Here is an 18616-nt window from a genome sequence, read left to right on the forward strand (position 1 = left end):
CATGTGCCACCACCGCCCGGCCCACACTCTCTCTTGATTAATGTTCTATTGGAACTGGAGGAGAATCTCTGCCCCCCAGGCATTGTAAAAATGTATCCAGACTATCAACTAACTTAGTTTTACAGAGAACACTGTTGATTTCATCTATACCATTCCTCTTGCTCTCTCCTCTGTGACCCTCTTTGTGACAGGTTTTAACATAGGTTTCCTTTACTTCATTTTGAAGGATTTCCATTTTCGTTGAAAGTTTATAAGTGCTCTAAAATCCTATGCGTATGCTTTATGTAACTACTAAATCCTCTAGAGACTTAAGCAGTTCATCCTCAGATATTGCCCAATTTGTATATTCCACATAACTTTCTTTACCCCCACCTACTTCCTGTCTGAAATTCAAATACTTGGTTGAGATTTCTGTAGAATGGCATTAGTGTACTCCAGCTTTGTCCATCCCTTATAATATTACTTTTTAATTCGTTCATTTATTCATTAGATTTTAATGACTTCCTTTGAAGACAGGGTCTCAGGTTATATCCCAGTTTGATCTTGAACTTGCAAAAATTCCTGTTGGCCAAGCTCCTGCTGCTGATATTACTGACATATTATTGCCTCTAGTCTGTCAGAAACCAGGCTTGGACAAATTTGGTGAGAATACCACAGACGTCCATGGCTGGACAATGGCAGAAGCACTCCATACTTGTGTCAGTGAATATTAACAACAGAAGATGATGATACTAGACTGAAATACAGAACTGAGAGCAAATATAATTCCTGTGGAATCAGGAATCTCAACACCTCTTGATGGAATATCAGACTCAAGCCTGCACAGGCTGACTGCCATCATGAAAGAACATCAGAGACACTGGACAGACCCTACAAATGCCTGAGATCTTTTGATCACATGTCCTGGTGAACAGGTTTATTGAAAGAACAGGGCTGAGGAGCTAGCAAGATGACACAGGTGGGAAAGGACTATGTGAAAGCCCAGGGTGGAAGGGTCAATAATTGTGCACACACCGGCCTCACATGTCTCCACATGGTCTTCCACTGTCACTATAGACAATGGAGTTAGCTCAGCACACACGATTCCATAAGGATCTGAAACTTTATTTTCTCCATCAAATTTGACTCAACTTTAGTACATTAGTCAAATACCCCCTTCTTAAAGAAGTTGCACAACCATAAAAATGCTTAATTTCAAGGATGATGAATGAAGTTGTAGCTCAGTGGAAACTAAAGTTCAGTCAGGGGTGGAGGTTTGCCAGCCCAGCCCCTGTTGGAGCAGCAGTGATGACTGGGGAAGGAATGAGGATCAGTGTGTGGATGGGACTTATTGCTGCTCAGGGCAGGGCTGGACTCATCACCTGTTCACACTGTGCTCTCAGGAGACAGACACATAGTCACAGTCAGATGCAGGAAGAGAAGTCATCAGGTCTTGAAGCCACAGTGGGAAAAGAGAAAACAGAATAAATCCTGTTAGGCTCAGTCCAGCTGTCTTACCCTGTAGAAGAAAAGAACAAGGAGGAAATTCAGATCAGTGTCTTAAATGGGGACATTCTGAACAGTTCATCACACACTCAAACTGCCCCAATCCCAGGAGTACCCATGCCCCAAAGTTCTATCCTCTGGCCTTTTCCTGTCCCACACCAGGCCCTTTATGGTGTCACTTTTTAAAGCTGAAACTGAAGGCTGGACATCCTAGAAACTTACATAAACCCAGTGGAAAGTAAAACAAGACCATGTCAATGCCTCTGAAGATGGAACTAAATGAGGAGATATGAGTTGACTGAGAACCTCCATGGACTCCAGTATATACTGCTACTGGTGTCTCAGGGGTGAGCCCCCACTACTACAATGACTGCCAAGACTGAACATAGCTGCCACATCTTTTACACTCAGAATAATCCCTTTTATTAGAGCTCATGGAAGCATCAGGATCTAGAAGGCCTAGTGGAATCTGTTTCCAGAACTGGGAATGCAGATCCAGAGATAGACGAGGAGACATGGTAGTAGATTGCACATGTAGAGAATTATCTGGACTGCTTCATATCTGTTCTGAGTAGGAACCTTTCCATCAGACCTCTGAGAGCTGAGGATCAGGTCTCTGCCACCTCTATCGCTGTAGTGATAAATTGTTAATTATTTTCTTTCCGCGTCACAACAGACTTAATGTCAGCACATCAACCAAACACAGAATAAGCAACTGCATGGATGAAGTGTTTCTCACACGTGGCAGGGCACACTCTCAGATATTCTAGTGGAGACTTGAACTCAGACCCTGCCCTTTCCTTACCTTTAGTCCTCCTCTTCCACATCAGTAAAGTCACCACAGCTCCCATAAGCACAACTCCAAGAACCAGGCCAGTAACAACTGGGATGATGGGGACAGAGGACTGAGGAGGTTCTGACAGAGAATGGAAGGAACAGTGAGGCCTCTGACCTCCAGCTATCAGTCATGACCCTGCTCCATTTCTCCCAAAGCCTCCCACTCTCTCTGTGATAGGCTCTGTGCTCACACCCACTCCTTACCCCATCTCAGGGTAATGGACTCAGACAGCCCTTCATGATCCACATGGCATGTGTATCTCTGCTCCTCCCCAGAAGGCACCACCACAGCTGCCCACTTCTGGAAGGTCCCATCCCCTGCAGGCTTGGTGTCCATCACCTCCAAATCCAAGTCTAGTTACCCACATCCCTCTACCAGGTCATGGCCTGTAGAGAGCTGCGTGTAGCCGCACCCTAAAGATGGTGCTGGCTTCTACCCTCTGCCTTCCCGATGGCAAACACTCTTTATGGTAAACAACTCCTTATTTGGCTGTGGCTGGATTCGTGTGTTGCTGGCATATGCGTGAACCTGTGGACAGTGCCCACGTGGCTGCTTGGGGTTGGCAGCCCAGCCCTACTTAGGTGCTGGGAGAGGCTCGCCCCGAGAGAGAGAGAGAGAGAGAGAGAGAGAGAGAGAGAGAGAGAGAGAGAGAGAGAGAATGCAATTAATCAAAGGTCTGATTAAACTGTAATAAGAAGGATCCCGGTGTTGCGTCTTCCTTGCTGGTCGAGGCGGGCGCGACAATGGCCCAGAACCTTGGAGTGATTTTCCCATCAGCTCAGACCTTATGGATCACATGTATTTTCAGGGTGTCTGAAGGGGAAAAAAAATCGGAAAACTCAGGTATTTACCATTCTTCATGAATATCCATCTATGTGCATGTACCTTGTTTTGACTGGATGGGACAGTTGACTAGAAGGGGAAATGCTGACCCCGCACATCAACTTAATCTCAGGATAAGGAAGTGGAGACTCAGCAACACTGGGCTCAGACCTCCCAAGTCCATGGACAGCAAACAGGCATGACAGAGATCATGGTTCACAAGGCAAATGGAAGGGAAATGCTGCATAATTAACAGACTGAACTAACCTGAGAGAAGGCTTAGCCCTCTGGAGAGCCCCTCTCTCTTGTTGAATTAGGAAACCCATGACACTTTTCCCCTTTGATGTAAGACAAATTTAGTATTCCAGCCTCTCCCTGAAGAGGAGGAATCCTCAGGGGACAGGGGCTACAGTCTCGGTGCAGGGTCGGCAGTTCCTTTCCTTACCTGTTCTCAGCAAAATCTCCTTCCCATATTCCAGGTGAGAGAGGAGCATCTGCACACAATTAATCTGCCAGGCAGTCTTCAGATATTTTGCAAATCCTGACTCTTCCCACTCTTGCCTCAGGATCTCAGCTGCCTTGCCAACTGCAGTCCAAGTGCTCAGGTCTTCCTCCAGCATAAAGTAATTACAGCCATTGAAGATTAATTCAAATTGTCCATTACTGAGGTTCCCTCCAGGCAGTACATCGCAGGCCATCAAGATCTGGATTGTGTGATTACCTATTCAAGCCCATATGTCAGCCACTCTCACGGGGCCAGGTCCCTGGGGGCCCTCCAGTGACTCAGTCCCTCCCACTTGACCTATGTAAATGGCCATATTTGAGCTTAAATTGTGCAGAAAACCAGGTCAGCATCCCCAGGCTCTCTGTAGCCTAGTTTATGTGGGTAACATTTTGCTGCAATAAATCTTGGATATGGAGAACTGGAGCAAACATTTTGGTAGCTTGAAATGTGAGATTTCTGATTCGGGTTCACTCACCAGTTTCACTTTGATTATAGATGTGAAGCATTTTCTTCAGTGTGTCCTTGGAGAAGTCTGTTAGTCTCAGAATGTCCCGTGTCTCCTGCTTCCAGTACTCTGGCTCCTGCTTATCCCCCCATGGTGCATGCTGCATCAGTCTGGAAGCTCTTTTCTGTTGTTGAATCTCCCAATCTGAATGTCATCCATGTAGACAGCAGAGACGAATTGGGGCTCCAGGAGGTCAGGCCGGATGAGGAGAGTTTGTAATATCTCAGGGAGTGTGAACCTAGATGCAGTGGCCTTTAGATCTAGACTTCCCACCCAGTACCCTATGCTGCTCCCCACATTCCTCCCAGCAGAGCAGGGAACAGGAGACAAGGGACATGATATAAAATAAATAAGGACCTGAATGTCCTGGCTGGGCTAGGCGAGAGATGAACTTTCCTGAGCTGCAGCCCGAGGGGTGGAGTCCTCTTATTCCCAGGTTAAGTCCTTTCCCTCCTGATACCCACACTCACCCTCTAGATGCCTGGTCAGGGCCAGGTTGGCCAGGAGCAGCAGGAGGAGAGCCTCAGGAACAAAGGTCTTCATCCTGCTTGAAGAGTGAACACTGTCTCTGCTAGCCTGTGTTCAGTTTATAATCTTGATACAGATGAGGCTGATTGGCTTCTCTAAGAATTCCCAATGGTAGTGATAGAGAGTGTTGTGATTGGGTCGTGGAAAAATGAACTCCTGGAAGAGGAATCTCCTGGACCCTGCTTTCCTGGCTCAGACCCAGCTCTGGGACCTGTGATCCTAGGAGCAGTTTGTGGGGTCAAGGTGCTTGCCCTGGTTGTTGTCCATCTCATCCTGGTCAAAATATCCTTCTGAGTCCAGCCCAGGAGCCATTGAGTCAGCATTTCTCACACTGAGATGTCAGGATGTCTACAGAGTGTTAGAAATTGATGGTTCTCAAAGATACTTTTGCTTGTTTAGATTATATCAGGCCACATTCACTATTTTAGGAACTGAGAATTTTAAAACATTTGCTTCGCTGAACATTAATGACAGAGTGCATGTAAGCATAATGTTTACAGAAAGGAACGACTGTTTTCCAAAATATAATGATAGGGTGAAACTAATAGATAATTACATGTCTGCCTGTACTTATCCTCAGCTTTCCCACTAGATACATCTTGAAATCTGATTCTCCTTTTTTATCATTCTAGTTTTATATGCAGTGCAGGAAATGCATCTTCACAAAATTGTACAAGGAAAATGTTTTTAAGATTGGCTTTAATTTTTTGTATATGTATATGTTAGTTTGTCTATATGTGAATGTTGGGAGTGAAAGTTGTTTGTGGAGGCCAGAAGAAGATGTTAGAAACCCTTGAGTAGGATGTACAGCAGGTTGTGAGCTTCCAGACTTGTGGGACTCCAAGTCTTGTCCTCTGCACAGTTTAGCCGTTTAGCCATCTCTCCAGCCTCAGGGGAATTATTTTTATTAACATGTTCAGATCATTTTATCTTTTTTTTATTTTTGGTTTTTCGAGGCAGGGTTTCTCTGTAGCTTTGGAGCCTGTCCTAGCTCTGTAGACCAGGCTGGCCTTGAACTCACAGAGATCCACTTGCCTCTGCCTCCTGAGTGCTGGGATTACAGGCGTGAGCCACCTCCACCTGGCTTTTTTGTGTGTGTGGAGCTGAGGATCGAACCTAGGTCTACCACTGAGCTAAATCCCCAACCCCCCATTTTATCTTTTTTGAGGCTGGCCTGGAACTCACAGACATCCATATGATTCTGTCCCCTGAGTACTGAGATCAAGGCACAGATCACAACATCAGTTTATTGGAGAATTTTACCTTTTAGACTTCATTAGTTTGATGCAGGTGCTACCTACATTCTGGAACATGAAACATCTTTGAATCCTTCAGAGTTTGCTGCAGCCAAATCTATAAGAGAATCCTGCTTATTGAGTGCATGTCATATTATTAAATTTTACTTTTAAAAGGGAAATATTGAGTTGATCAGTCTCTCAGTGTTTATACACTTAAATTTTACCAAATCTCAGTTCTTAACATTATCAAAATGTCTCCAAACACTTGTATGTGCATCTTACATCTTAAGTATATGGTGAGGAAGTCAACCGCTATCAAAGAGGCAATGTTCTCCTGAGAGCTTAGGATCTGTCACTGCAGCAGTGTAGAGAGCCGCATGTAGCCGCACCCTAAAGATGGCTCTGGCTTCTACCTTCTGCCTTCCCGATGGCAAACACTCTTTAGGGTAAACAGCTCCTTATTTGGCTGTGGCTGGATTCGTGTGTTGCTGGCATATGTGTGAACCTGTGGACAGTGCCCACGTGGCTGCTTGGGGTTGGCAGCCCAGCCCTACTTAGGTGCTGGGAGAGGCTTGCCCCGGCGAGAGAGACACAATGCAATTAATCAAAGGTCTGAATAAACTGTGATGAGAAGAATCCTGGTGTTGCGTCTTCCTTGCTGGTCGAGGTGGGCGCAACAAGTGGTGGCCTCCTACGGGGACAATTACCACGTCTCTCTCCGGATTCAGAATTTATTACAGTCAAGCGGTATACCAGTAAGTCCTCAGGAAAAAAAAACTGGGGATCTGCGACAAAAGCGGGTAACGCTCACCTGTAGAAGGGAGAGCGGGATAGCAGAGCTGCGATAAAAGCAGACGGGTAATTCTAGAGCCGCGATAAAAGCGGACGGGTAATTAGACAAAACAAACAGGGAAACCGGAGGGCTGGAGCAATTCTGCAAAGGCTCTGAGAAACCTCCGAGAAACTTCTCAAATTGAGGAAAGAAAAAAAAAAGTATACTAACATGGGCGCTTCCTCCTCGCACCCAATTTTTCTGGCTCTTAACGAGCTGCTTCTCTCTAAGAAATTGAAAATAAAAAAACACACCTTAGAATGATTTTTGCAACAGTGTGATGTAGTTGCTCCTTGGGTTTGCAATTTCTGGAAGCCTCACAGTGCCTTCCTGGGAGAAATTGGGAGGAGACCTAGATTTGGATACTGGTGCAGATCGCAGTATCATAGCTAGCAAAGATTGGCCTTGAGGTTGGCCTATACAGGCTTCCTCACAAACATTGCAGGGACTGGGTTATGCCAGTGTTCCAAATGTTAGTGCAAATTTGTTAAATTGGCAAGATTCCGAAGGTCACTCTGGCGTTATGCAACCCTATGTCCTTGAGCTTCCAGTGTCCCTCTGGGGCAGGGATCTTATGAAATCCATGGGCTTTCAGTTGAGTAATGAATACTCCAAAGAATCTAAAAACATTATGAAAAACATGGGGTGTCATCCTGATTTTGGCCTGGGAAAATTTTTACAAGGCAAAAAGGAGCCAATACAAACAGTACCTAGGAAACCCAAACAAGGGTTGGGTTTTTCCTAGGGGCCACTGAGGAGAGCATTCCCATAACCTGGGTAACGGAGGAGCCAGTTTGGGTTCCTCAGTGGCCACTCTCCTCTGAGAAATTACATGCTGCATATCAATTAGTGAAAGAGCAATTGAAGAAAGGGCACATTAAACCCTCTCTTTCTCCCTGGAATACACCCATATTTGTCATCAAGAAGAAATCAGGAAAATGGAGATTGTTACATGATCTTAGAGCTATAAATGAACAAATGAGAATTATGGGACCTGTACAGCGTGGTCTTCCATTGCTGTCAGCCTTGCCTGAAAATTGGCCTATTATTGTGGTAGATATTAAGGACTGCTTCTTTTCCATTCCACTGAATAGCAAGGACAGTGAGAGATTTGCTTTCACTTTACTGTCCACTAATCATGAGGAACCTGATAAAAGATATCAGTGGGTTGTATTGCCACAAGGCATGGCCAACAGTCCTACAATGTGTCAATTATTTGTAGCAACTGCTTTAGAACCTTTGAGAGCACGTTTTCCAGGCTTGAAATGCCTCCATTATATGGATGATATACTGTTAGCAGCTAAAGAAGAGAGCATTCTTCAAGAAGCATATAGCTCACTTGTAGAACTGCTAAAGCAAAAGGGACTCTGTATTGCCCTTGAGAAGGTGCAACAGAGCAAAGTTGTCAATTATCTTGGCTCTAAAATAACTAATCATCATATCATGCCACAAAAGGTAGAGTTAAGGAAGGATCATCTTTGCACACTAAATGATTTTCAAAAATTATTAGGAGATATAAATTGGATAAGAGGAAGTTTAGGAATGGCCAATTATGAGTTAAAACCATTGTATGATATTTTAATTGGAGATGCAGCTTTGGATTCACCGAGGCAATTAACCAATGCAGCCCGAGAAGCCTTAACAAAATTAGAAGATAGGCTACAAAGAGCTTTTCTTCAAAGAGTACAAAATAATGATGATATTATCCTGTGTATTCTGCCTACCCAGTTGCAACCTACGGGAATTTTATGGCAAAAGGGACCCTTGTTATGGATTTATACTAAAATCTCACCTGCAAAATCAATTGAGTATTATCCTACTGCTGTAGCATTACTTGCGCAACAGGGTATTCAACAATGTTTACAATATTTTGGGACATCACCACAAACACTAGTTGTTCCTTATGATTCTACTCAAGTCAAGGTATTATGTGCTGCCATAGATGATTGGGCAATACTGCATTGTACCTATCCAGGACATATAGATTGCCATTATCCTAAACATCCACTATTAACTTTCTTTAAAGAACATCCTGTAGTTTTCCCTAAAGTAACTGCTTCGCAGCCCATTCCAGGAGCAAGTGTTATATTTACAGATGGGTCTAAGACAGGCTGTGGTACTTATATGGTGGATTTTAATGAACCTGTAAAGCATCAATTCTTGCCAGGTGCACCTCAACAGGTGGAGCTTTCAATAGTTCTTGAAGTTTTCAAGGCTTGTCCATTTGCTTTTAATTTAGTGTCAGATTCTAGTTATGTTGTTAATGCTTTGAAAAGCCTTGAATGTGCAGGGCCCATCAAACCTTCTAGCCCGGTTAGCTCATTGTTTGGCCAATTACAGAAACTGATCTGGCAACGTAAAAATCCCTTTTTTGTACAACACATCCATGCACATACCAGTCTGCCAGGTCCATTGGCTAAAGGCAATGATATAGTAGATCAGTGTACTAGACAGGAATGGATGTTTGTGGCTTCTGCCATACAACGAGCATATGCTTTCCACAAAGAATTTCATGTTAATGCAAGGACATTACAACAAAAGTTTTCTATCTCACGTGCAGAGGCACGAAAGGTGGTACTAGATTGTTCCCAATGTGTCATTTTTCATCATCCTTCTAGATTAGGAGTTAACCCTTGTGGTTTGCTCCCCCTAAAAATATGGCAAATGGATGTTACACACATCTCTGAATTTGGACGTGTCAAATATGTACATGTATCTGTTGATACCTGTTCTGGAATCATTCATGCCACCCCAATGGCAGGAGAAAAAGCCTCTCATGTCATTGCTCATTGCTTAGAAGCTTGGGCAACATGGGGTAAGCCTCAACAGTTAAAGACAGACAATGGTCCTGCATATACCAGACAGAAGTTCGCTTCCTTCTGTCAACAGATGAATGTGCAACTTGTACATGGCCTACCATATAATCCACAAGGTCAAGGCATTGTGGAGCGTGCTCATCGCTCCTTGAAGGAGTTGCTTCAAAAACAAAAAGGGGAATAGGCTATGGCCGTACCCCTAAGGACAGACTCTCTCTTGCATTATTTACTCTGAATTTTTTGAATTTGGATGCTTCCAATTGTTATGCTGCAGATTTATCTAAAAGGTTGTCTAGTTATCTTTTAGGCAATTGGACCGGAGAGTTTGATAACCTGATGGACCAGCTGAGAGTGGCTATTGTCACGGTGAATTCGACCTGAGTGGATACCGGACTGGTGGAGGGATTATCTTCCTGGATTGCTACAGCCATGGATCACATGAAGGAGTGGGCGGGAATAGGAGCCCTAGTAGGCTTACTGGTGCTCACCTCCCTAGTATGCTTGTGGTGCATTTGTCGCATTAGAATCTCACAGCGTCGCCATGCAGCCATGATTGTCCAAGCCTTTATGGCCATTGATGCAGGACAGTCTCCCCAAGCCTGGTTGGCTACTTTAAAAGATATTTAAGCACAGGATGCGAGGCCTGCGCACTGCACTTGAGGTTATGATACGCTGACCTCAAGAAGAGCAAGTCTGATTGCATGTGGGTTGGTACCCTAACTCCCACCTCTGTGAAAAGGGTATCGGACGGGTCTAGTGTTCTCTGGGTGGACGATGCCTGGACAAACATTAGTACATGTTCCATTTTAGCAGAGATCAGACCTCTACTCTTGCCTGTTGCTCTGTAAAACAAAAAGGGGGAACTGTAGAGAGCCGCGTGTAGCCGCACCCTAAAGATGGCTCTGGCTTCTACCTTCTGCCTTCCCGATGGCAAACACTCTTTATGGTAAACAGCTCCTTATTTGGCTGTGGCTGGATTCGTGTGTTGCTGGCATATGCGTGAACCTGTGGACAGTGCCCACGTGGCTGCTTGGGGTTGGCAGCCCAGCCCTACTTAGGTGCTGGGAGAGGCTTGCCCCAGCGAGAGAGACACAATGCAATTAATCAAAGGTCTGAATAAACTGTGATGAGAAGAATCCCGGTGTTGCGTCTTCCTTGCTGGTCGAGGCGGGCGCAACACAGCAGTGGGCTGCAGAAGGGCTGGGAGGGAAAATAATTGATTCACATATTATATTATAGTAGAAAAAGCAGATGTCTTAAGTATATTGCAGAAAAACCTACTAGTTGGGCAGGCAGTAGACATCTACCCACTGTGTGTGGCAGTGACTGCAGGGTCTCAATGTTGGACAAGTATTGTTCTGTTAGGGACTTTCTTTTTATGAAGTTTCCTGGTTTGCCATTCACTCTCTGTGGATGAAGGGAGTCTTATTTGGCAGACACACAGATGTGGTAGATGAGTATGAGCCTGGGGACCTGAAGAACTAAGGTCTTGTTCATGGGGATGGATCTTGACTACTGAGCCGGGTCGCTCACCATCCTGCCTCTGTTTGCTATAGTGGAGCAGGATCCTCAAGAACACTCTAAGATGGAAGGTGCAGGGGTTTCCACCTGTGCTGTTCCTATAATTCCTACCCTGCCCATTGCACCCCTGACTGCCTCCTGAGAATCTCTACCTCACTGTGTAATCCCACAAAGAACATGTTGTCCACTTACCTGAAAATAATGATCCGAAGCTCTGGGAAGCCAAATGCGGCTAGTAAGGTATAGAGAAATCACAGAGATTGCGAGTCTAAGGGGTAACAAGTGATGATAGATGGAGTCTTTTCAAAGTCAAACACCCAGTAGGTGCACAGAACAGGAGAGCTCACTGCAGGGACCTGCCCAGCTGGGGTAGCAGGAAGGTCTGGTTGGGAAAGAGCAGAGAAGCTGCTTCCCTTGCATCCTTGCTCAGCTCTACAGAGGACTTTCCCCTCTGGACCCTGCACCCACCCTCTGGTGTCTGGCATCACATTTTATGTGGGAGTTGGAAGAGAAGGGATTCCTTAACTGTACTGCAAAGGGGATGCAGGGTGGGTAGGAAGAAGAGCACCAACAGCCAAGGCAGCAGTTAACAGCAGGAAGAGAAGCAGAAGGGTCAGCATCATGACGATGGGTGGAGTCTAAGTCTGCACTGTTTGCTGCTCATTTCAAAACCTTGACTCAGTGAGGCAGAAAGGCTTCCCTGAAAATGTCCAGGGAGAGTGACAGCAACCTGTTGGGTTGAGTAATGGAAGAATTGCTTCTTTAGAAGAGCATCTCCAAAGTCCTGTTCCCCAACTAAGATCCAGCACACGTTGCTTTACCCTGATGTCTGTCCTCTGGTCCTCATAAAAACATCCTTCTGAGTCCAACTCAGAAGCCAGGGAGACAGAAATTCTCAAATGCTTTGAAGTGAGAATCTCTACACTGGTTAAAAATGTGTTGAATTTCAATAGTAATTATGCTTATGTAGATATCAATCTTTATTAATCATGGTAAGAACTCAGATTTTGAGACATTTTCTTCTTTGAAGATATTACTAATTGATTGTTTGCATAATATTTCATGAGTCAAATAGCTATTTTCCAAATTACAATGTTATGATTTAAAAAAAAAGTAGATCATTAGGAAGTTTTCATTTCTGCATGTCCTTTTCCTCACCTTTCCCATTTGTATATCCTTTTTACAGTTTCTGGAAATTTGAAGGTCAGAAATGTACGTGTTCACAAAAGTATTTCAGAAGTCCATATAATATATATATATATATATATTCATATACACTTATATATATTCTATATATTCACTTTTCAGGTCCCCCACATTCTCTTTGTGTGTTTATATACCAGTATTGCAGTTGCCTGAATGGGTCAGAAGAGGGCAACAGAAGCCATGGACATACAACTGAGAAGTTTGTGGGCTGGGAAGTTTGGTTGATAAGAACACACTCTGGTCCCCTGGAAGAACAGCAAGGGCTCTAAACTGCTGAGCCTTCTTCCAGCTCAAGGAGGGTGTCTTTTGATGAACATCTTCAGATAACTGTCAGTAATTTTTTGAGACACGAATTCACTTCGTAGTCCCAGCTGGCCTGGAACTTGCTAGGTAAGCCAGGCTGTCATCCAACACAGAGTGATAGACCTTCATTCTCCTCCAGTGCACTGGGGTCAAGACATGAGCTACTGCACTAGCTGGCTGTAGGTTGTTACCTTTGATGCTTCACTAAGTGGACACCAGGGGCCTTTGTTCATGCTTACTCACTCTGCAAACCTGAAGCATCAATGAATTCTTCATAGTCTACTCTCTTCATGTCCACCATTCAATTTCCCCTTCATTGGAAAATCCCTTCCTCTCTCTGTTCCCTCTCCAGCTACTTAACTGCTATAGATATTATAAATGAAACCCACATATCTAGAGCTTCAAAACTAACATGCACAAAAAGAAAACACGCAATATTCACTCTTCTGTGTTTCGTTGATTGATTCATGCTTTTTCCTGAAATTTCATAGTTTCATTTTTCTTAACAGCGGAATAATATTCTATTGTGTAAATGTGCCACATTTTCATGACCCATTCATCAGCTGATGGACATCTAGGCTGTTTCCAGTTTCTGGCTTTTATGAATAGAGCAGCATGGATGACCAAGTATAACGCTGTAGTTAAGACAGAACCTTTGGGTATATGCCCGGGACTGGTGTATAGCTTTTATACTGCTCCAGATCTTCTCATAGACCTATGTGGTGGTCTGAATGAAAATGACATCCATAGGCTTACATATTTGAATATTTTGTTTCCAGTTTGTGCAATATTTGGAAAGTATTACAGCATGTAGCCTTAAAAGGAAAGATGTGTCACTAGGAGTGGGCTTTGAGGTTTCATTTCTGATTAATTGAATTCCACAGCATAAGCTTAACTAATTCTTAATAAATACAAATTTTTCTGATGAAATTTGTGGTAATAGTAACAGCTGAGATTTGATAGTATTTTTTTTAATGTGTGAACACTGACAGATCCGTGGATTGGTCAAACCATGCACTGCTTTCAAAATCATGTTGATTAACGTGACGCCCACTCCGTGTTCAAGGTTCCTCTGTGGACACAATGGAGTAGATTATGAAAGATTCAAAGATACTTCACATGCTCACTGTGAACAACCTCGAACAAATGCCACCTATAACTACTTAGTGAGGCACAAAAGGTAAAAATCTAGAGTGAGACAATGTGGAGGCTCATGTCTTTAATCCCAGCACTCTGGAGGAAAATGCAGGTGTATCGTTTTAGGTTCAAGGCTAGCCTGGTTTACATAGCAAGTTACAGGCCAGACAGGACAACATTGTGAGAGCCTCTCTCAAAAAAACAACCTTCAGCTAGGGCCACCTTGACAATGTATGTCATTAATCCAAGCACTGTGAAGGTGGAGGCTCTGGGAGGCCGGGCTTGGACAGCAGGGACCAGAAAAACAACAGATATTGTAAGCACAAGGGTGGCAAGTGATGACAGCCAGACCCTCTCCAGGCCAGACAACCAGGAGGTGCACACAACAGGAGAGCTCACTGCAGGGACCTACCCCGCTGGGGTAGCAGGAGGGGCTGATTGGGAAAGGGCAGAGAAGCTGCTTCCCTGGCACCTTGCTGGGCCCTGCAGAGGACTTTCCCCTCGGGTGTCTGGTGTCACATTTTACATGGGAGTTGGAAGAGAAGAGATTTCCTAAGTGTACTGCAGGGGTCTGGAGGGTGGGCAAGTCCTCCAGTGCCTGTGCATGAGAGGGGTCTAGACCACCTGAAGAATGGGACTGGGGATTTATCATGACCCTCTGCCATATAATGTCCAGTGACTCCATCTCTGCATTGTAAGGAAGGGCAGTCCTGGATGATGACAGTTCAGTCCTGATTAGAGGCTCTGGTTCCAGGGCCTGGGGAGACTTTGGGTGGAACATGCACACAATCCCAGCACTTGGATAACAAAGGCATCAGAGTCAGGAGTGAGTTCAAAGCCATGCTGAGCATTATCAGACTCTTGTCTCAAAACAACAGCAGCAGTACACAACGTAACTGTACCGCTCTTCTCTGTAACTGTCACTTGTTAAATGGCTGTATCTTTTTCTTTTAAGACTTATTTATTATGAATACAGTGAGTGTTCAGCCTGCAGGCCAGAAGAGGGCACCAGATCTCATTACAGATGGTTGTGAGCCACCATGTGGTTGCTGGGAATTGAACTCAGGTCCTCTTGAAGAACAGCCAGTGCTCTTAACCTCTGAGCCATCTCTCCAGCTCCATGGCTGTATCTTTTGTAGACATGGATAAGTACACATACTTCAAAACTGCTAAGAGTATTTGGACATTCTAAAGCACACATGTGATCCCAGCACATGGGAATGTCTTTGGGGAAACACAGAGTCAGTGTGGATCCAAGTGTGGCTTCAGTAAAGGTGGCCTCAGTGTGATAGAGACAGTTCTCTATGGAGGTATAAACTATGACTGCAGTCTTGCCTGCATGCTGGTTGCAGCCATGATGCCCTTGTTCCTCCCTGATCTCTCAGATATCTGTCACAACTTTGGGCAATCCTTTACAACTTCATGTCACAGAAGACAGTTGTCCCCGCACTGGGCTGTAGCCGAATTTCTAAACAGTCTTATTAAATAAAAAAAACACGGAGCCAAATATAGGGGTGAAAGCCTTGGAGATCAGGGAAATAGTGAGAGCCACCAGCTAACCTTAACTCACCACGCTATAGCTTCCAAAGAGCGCTACTTCCTGTCTACCCGCACCTTTATTGCCTAGCTGTTCTGTCCTCCCATTGGCTTTAGCCCAGCTACCTCACTTGTTACTGCCTGTCTGTATAGACCTCCAGGTCTCTATGGTTGGTACTGGGATGTCACCACACTTGGCTCTGTTCCCTAGTGTGACTTTGAACACACAGAGACCCTGCCTGTCATGTGATCAGATTAAGGGCATGTGCTACCACTGCCTGACTTTTGTATTAATGGCTTGATATTTCCTCTAATTTCCAGACAAACTTTATTTATTAACTTACAAATAAAATATCACCACATTTCAGCACAAATAAAATATCACCACACTGGGCTGACTCTCACGGACCTGGTCACAGATGTTATTCACACCTCTGCCAGCTTTTAGAGGGTCTCACTCTGGATGCTGACCAGGACCCTACAAGGACATTCCACTGTCTAGTAAAACATATGATTGGATCCTGTATCTATGCTCCTTGCAGACTCTGGGTCTGACCTGATTTCTACCACACTGCATGATCTGATTCTAATATCTTCCCTACTCTGGAAAAGAATCTACTAGCCAGATTTCAGCATACATTCTCTTGAGAGTGTGTTTACTAGAGGAGACACTGTCATGCCCCAGATCACAGGGACCCCCAAAAGAACACCACAGAGACCGAACCCCCCATGTAAAAGCAAAGAGCCTTTATTCTCTTCAAGCTCCGAGCTTGGTCTCACTGTCTGTCCTACACAGCAGTGAGAGCAAAGAGCCCTGAGCTCAGGTGGGGCAGAGTTATCAGAGCAGAGATCTCGGTGAGGGGATTTCCAGGGTCCAGGACCCTGATTGGCTGACAATTGTCTAGGGGTATCTGTAAAACAAAAATAGGTGTGTGCTAGACTCAAGGACATCTGGCCACCTTATCTAATGGTTGGAATGTTTGGGATGTCGGGTACTTCCTCACCCCTAGGTGGATGAGTCTTTGAAAAGACCATTGCTCTGAGGGAAGCTGAGGGTGCTGAGGGAGAGGGTTTCCCAGCATCCCCTTGCTGTGGCTGCTTATAGCTTTTGTATGCCTTGCTGTCTCACCCCTTTCTCCCTGAAATCGATTTATCTTTGCATTTTTATTTGGTGAACGGGTGTTTTGCCTACACATAGGTCTGTGCATCACAGATGTGACTGGTGCCTGAGTAGGCTATAAGGAGGCTTGGATCCCCTGTGACAAGAGATACAGACCACTACCAGTGTTCAGAATTGGTTCTAGTTTCTCCAGATAATCACCACTACTCTTAAAAGCTTAGTCATCTCTCCAGTCCCACATCCCCTTTAAATTATTCTGCTCATGATAAAGGAGGTTTTCTGGGAGTTATATACCTTAGGCATTGCTCCTGTTACAGCTTACCACTGGAAGAGTGTGATCTCCAGATCACCAGTCACTCCTGTACCAACTCTGGGCCTTTTCCACTTCTGTTTTGTAATTTTTCCTGTTTACATAGCTGATAAGCTAGAGACTACTGACCATCTTTCACTGCTTCTGAAACCTCTAATCCAACTTTACCCAGTTTCAGGCCTGGGCGCTCCAGCAGCCCTGACCTAGATGTCTTCCTCCACACTGTGGAAAAGAGGAGCCCAGCCTCGTCAGTTTTTATTTCCAGTTTCTGGAGGGAATTAAACTGGCCCACAGTGCTGTGTCTCATCTGGGTGTGTCCTGTCTATGACAGCAGCTGGGGGAGCTTCTGTCATTGTCCCACAAGGCCCATGGAGGACTGCGACAACAGGAGTCTCTGTGGTATTGTTACCATAGTTGTAAGGCTCGATGCCTGGATTCTGGCAGCTTCTACACGCTGCACTTGTCCATTCAGTCATGATACTATTAAAAAGACATGGACAGTGAAAAGGAGAGAAAAGAGATTTTCTGAATGCAGCCACACTGGGCAGAGGCACACAGGGGTCCATTTGCTCCCTGCTACCCACAACTTCATTTTAGATCCAGACATGAGCTTTAGATATAAATGTAGGACAGTAGGATTTTTTCCTGTTCAATTTGGTAAAATTTCCTATTTTACTCTCATATAAGGCTAGAGATTTCTGGCCATCACTCACCTCTTACAGCTGCTATAATCCAACCTTCTCCAGTTTATTCCTTAGAGATTCTAGCAAGTTGTACCCACTTGCCCCCTTCACTCTTGACCTCCTGACTTTGAACTCACACACCACCTGCCTTTACCTCTAAAGTGCTGGAATTACAGGTGTGTTTAGGGATGGTCAGTTCCTCTTACAAGTTTTGAAATATGTTTACTTGCTCATGTGTATGAATGAAGCAGCAATCTGAGAAGTGGCATTCACAGAAAAGAAGTATATGGTTGTTTTGTGAACTGTTACTGTTGCTTTGAGACAAGGGTGGTGGTGCTCATCAAGGCCTTGACCTCCTGATTCTCATGCCTCTCCTATCCAAGTGCTGGGACTGCAAAAATGCACCAAAAAACACCCTGCAGAGGCCCTGGGACCAGGATCTCTAATCAGGACTAAACTGTGATAAACCAGGACTGCAGATGTTTGCAGTGCAGGATGCAGAGATAGAGTCACTGGAAATCCCGTGGATAAAGACTCAGGATAAATCCCCAGAGATGTACATCAGCGAATATGGACTTGCCTTTTCTTTAGGGACTGAATTTCATGCCAGGTCATTGTACACAAAGAAATTCCCTAACTTAACATGTACTTATCCACAATGGAGACCCTGCAGTCCAGGGCCACACACAACATGTACTCTTCTTTCCCCGCCCACCCTTCATCCTCTTATAGTACACTAAATAAATCTCTTCTTTCTACTCCAATAGAAAATGAGATTGAGTCATTGGCCACCAATCCCTTCCCCAGTTGTCTACAGCAGTGATAAAAATCTGTGCTCTAAGGAGGATATTAGTATTTTTTAAGCACTTGGATTCTTTTCCATAAACTGAAACAACTTCTTATGGTCACAAAATTTTCTGCTGAAACTTGTGGTAATTGTAACAACTGAAATGTGATAGTATTTTTTTAATGTGTGAACATCAAAAGATGTGTGGGCTTAATCAAAATCATGGCCTTGTTTAAAAAAATAAATATTATGACAACAATATAAAAGAGTCTCTTGTGGACAAGCATAGAGTAGTAGATAACTATGAAGGAGTCAGTGATGTATCAGGATCACAGTGTAAATAGCCTTGAACAGGTACCACCTGTGTCAACTTAGCCGAGGATCAAAGGTAAAAATCTACCCTGATTAGGTGTGGTGGCTCGTGTCTTTAGTGACAGCACTCTA

The 18616-nt window shown here is 44.4% G+C and overlaps 2 protein-coding genes across 2 annotated transcripts; both read right to left on the minus strand.

Annotated features, from left to right (window-relative positions):
- Positions 1-1101: 1101 nt before the first annotated feature.
- LOC118575995 (patr class I histocompatibility antigen, alpha chain E-like) lies at positions 1102-2738 on the minus strand. The gene is made up of 3 exons (XM_036176373.1): positions 2527-2738; positions 2291-2401; positions 1102-1498 (listed from the first exon to the last, which is right to left on the minus strand). Exons 1-3 carry the CDS (start codon positions 2657-2659, stop codon positions 1494-1496), a joined length of 249 nt encoding a protein of 82 aa, XP_036032266.1. The 5' UTR covers positions 2660-2738; the 3' UTR covers positions 1102-1493.
- A 292-nt stretch (positions 2739-3030) lies between these two features.
- LOC118575994 (H-2 class I histocompatibility antigen, Q10 alpha chain-like) lies at positions 3031-4423 on the minus strand. The gene is made up of 3 exons (XM_036176372.1): positions 4126-4423; positions 3591-3866; positions 3031-3136 (listed from the first exon to the last, which is right to left on the minus strand). Exons 1-3 carry the CDS (start codon positions 4259-4261, stop codon positions 3102-3104), a joined length of 447 nt encoding a protein of 148 aa, XP_036032265.1. The 5' UTR covers positions 4262-4423; the 3' UTR covers positions 3031-3101.
- Positions 4424-18616: the final 14193 nt, after the last annotated feature.

Source organism: Onychomys torridus, unplaced genomic scaffold (genome assembly GCF_903995425.1).
Source record: "Onychomys torridus unplaced genomic scaffold, mOncTor1.1, whole genome shotgun sequence".
NCBI classification, from domain to species: Eukaryota; Metazoa; Chordata; class Mammalia; order Rodentia; family Cricetidae; genus Onychomys; species Onychomys torridus.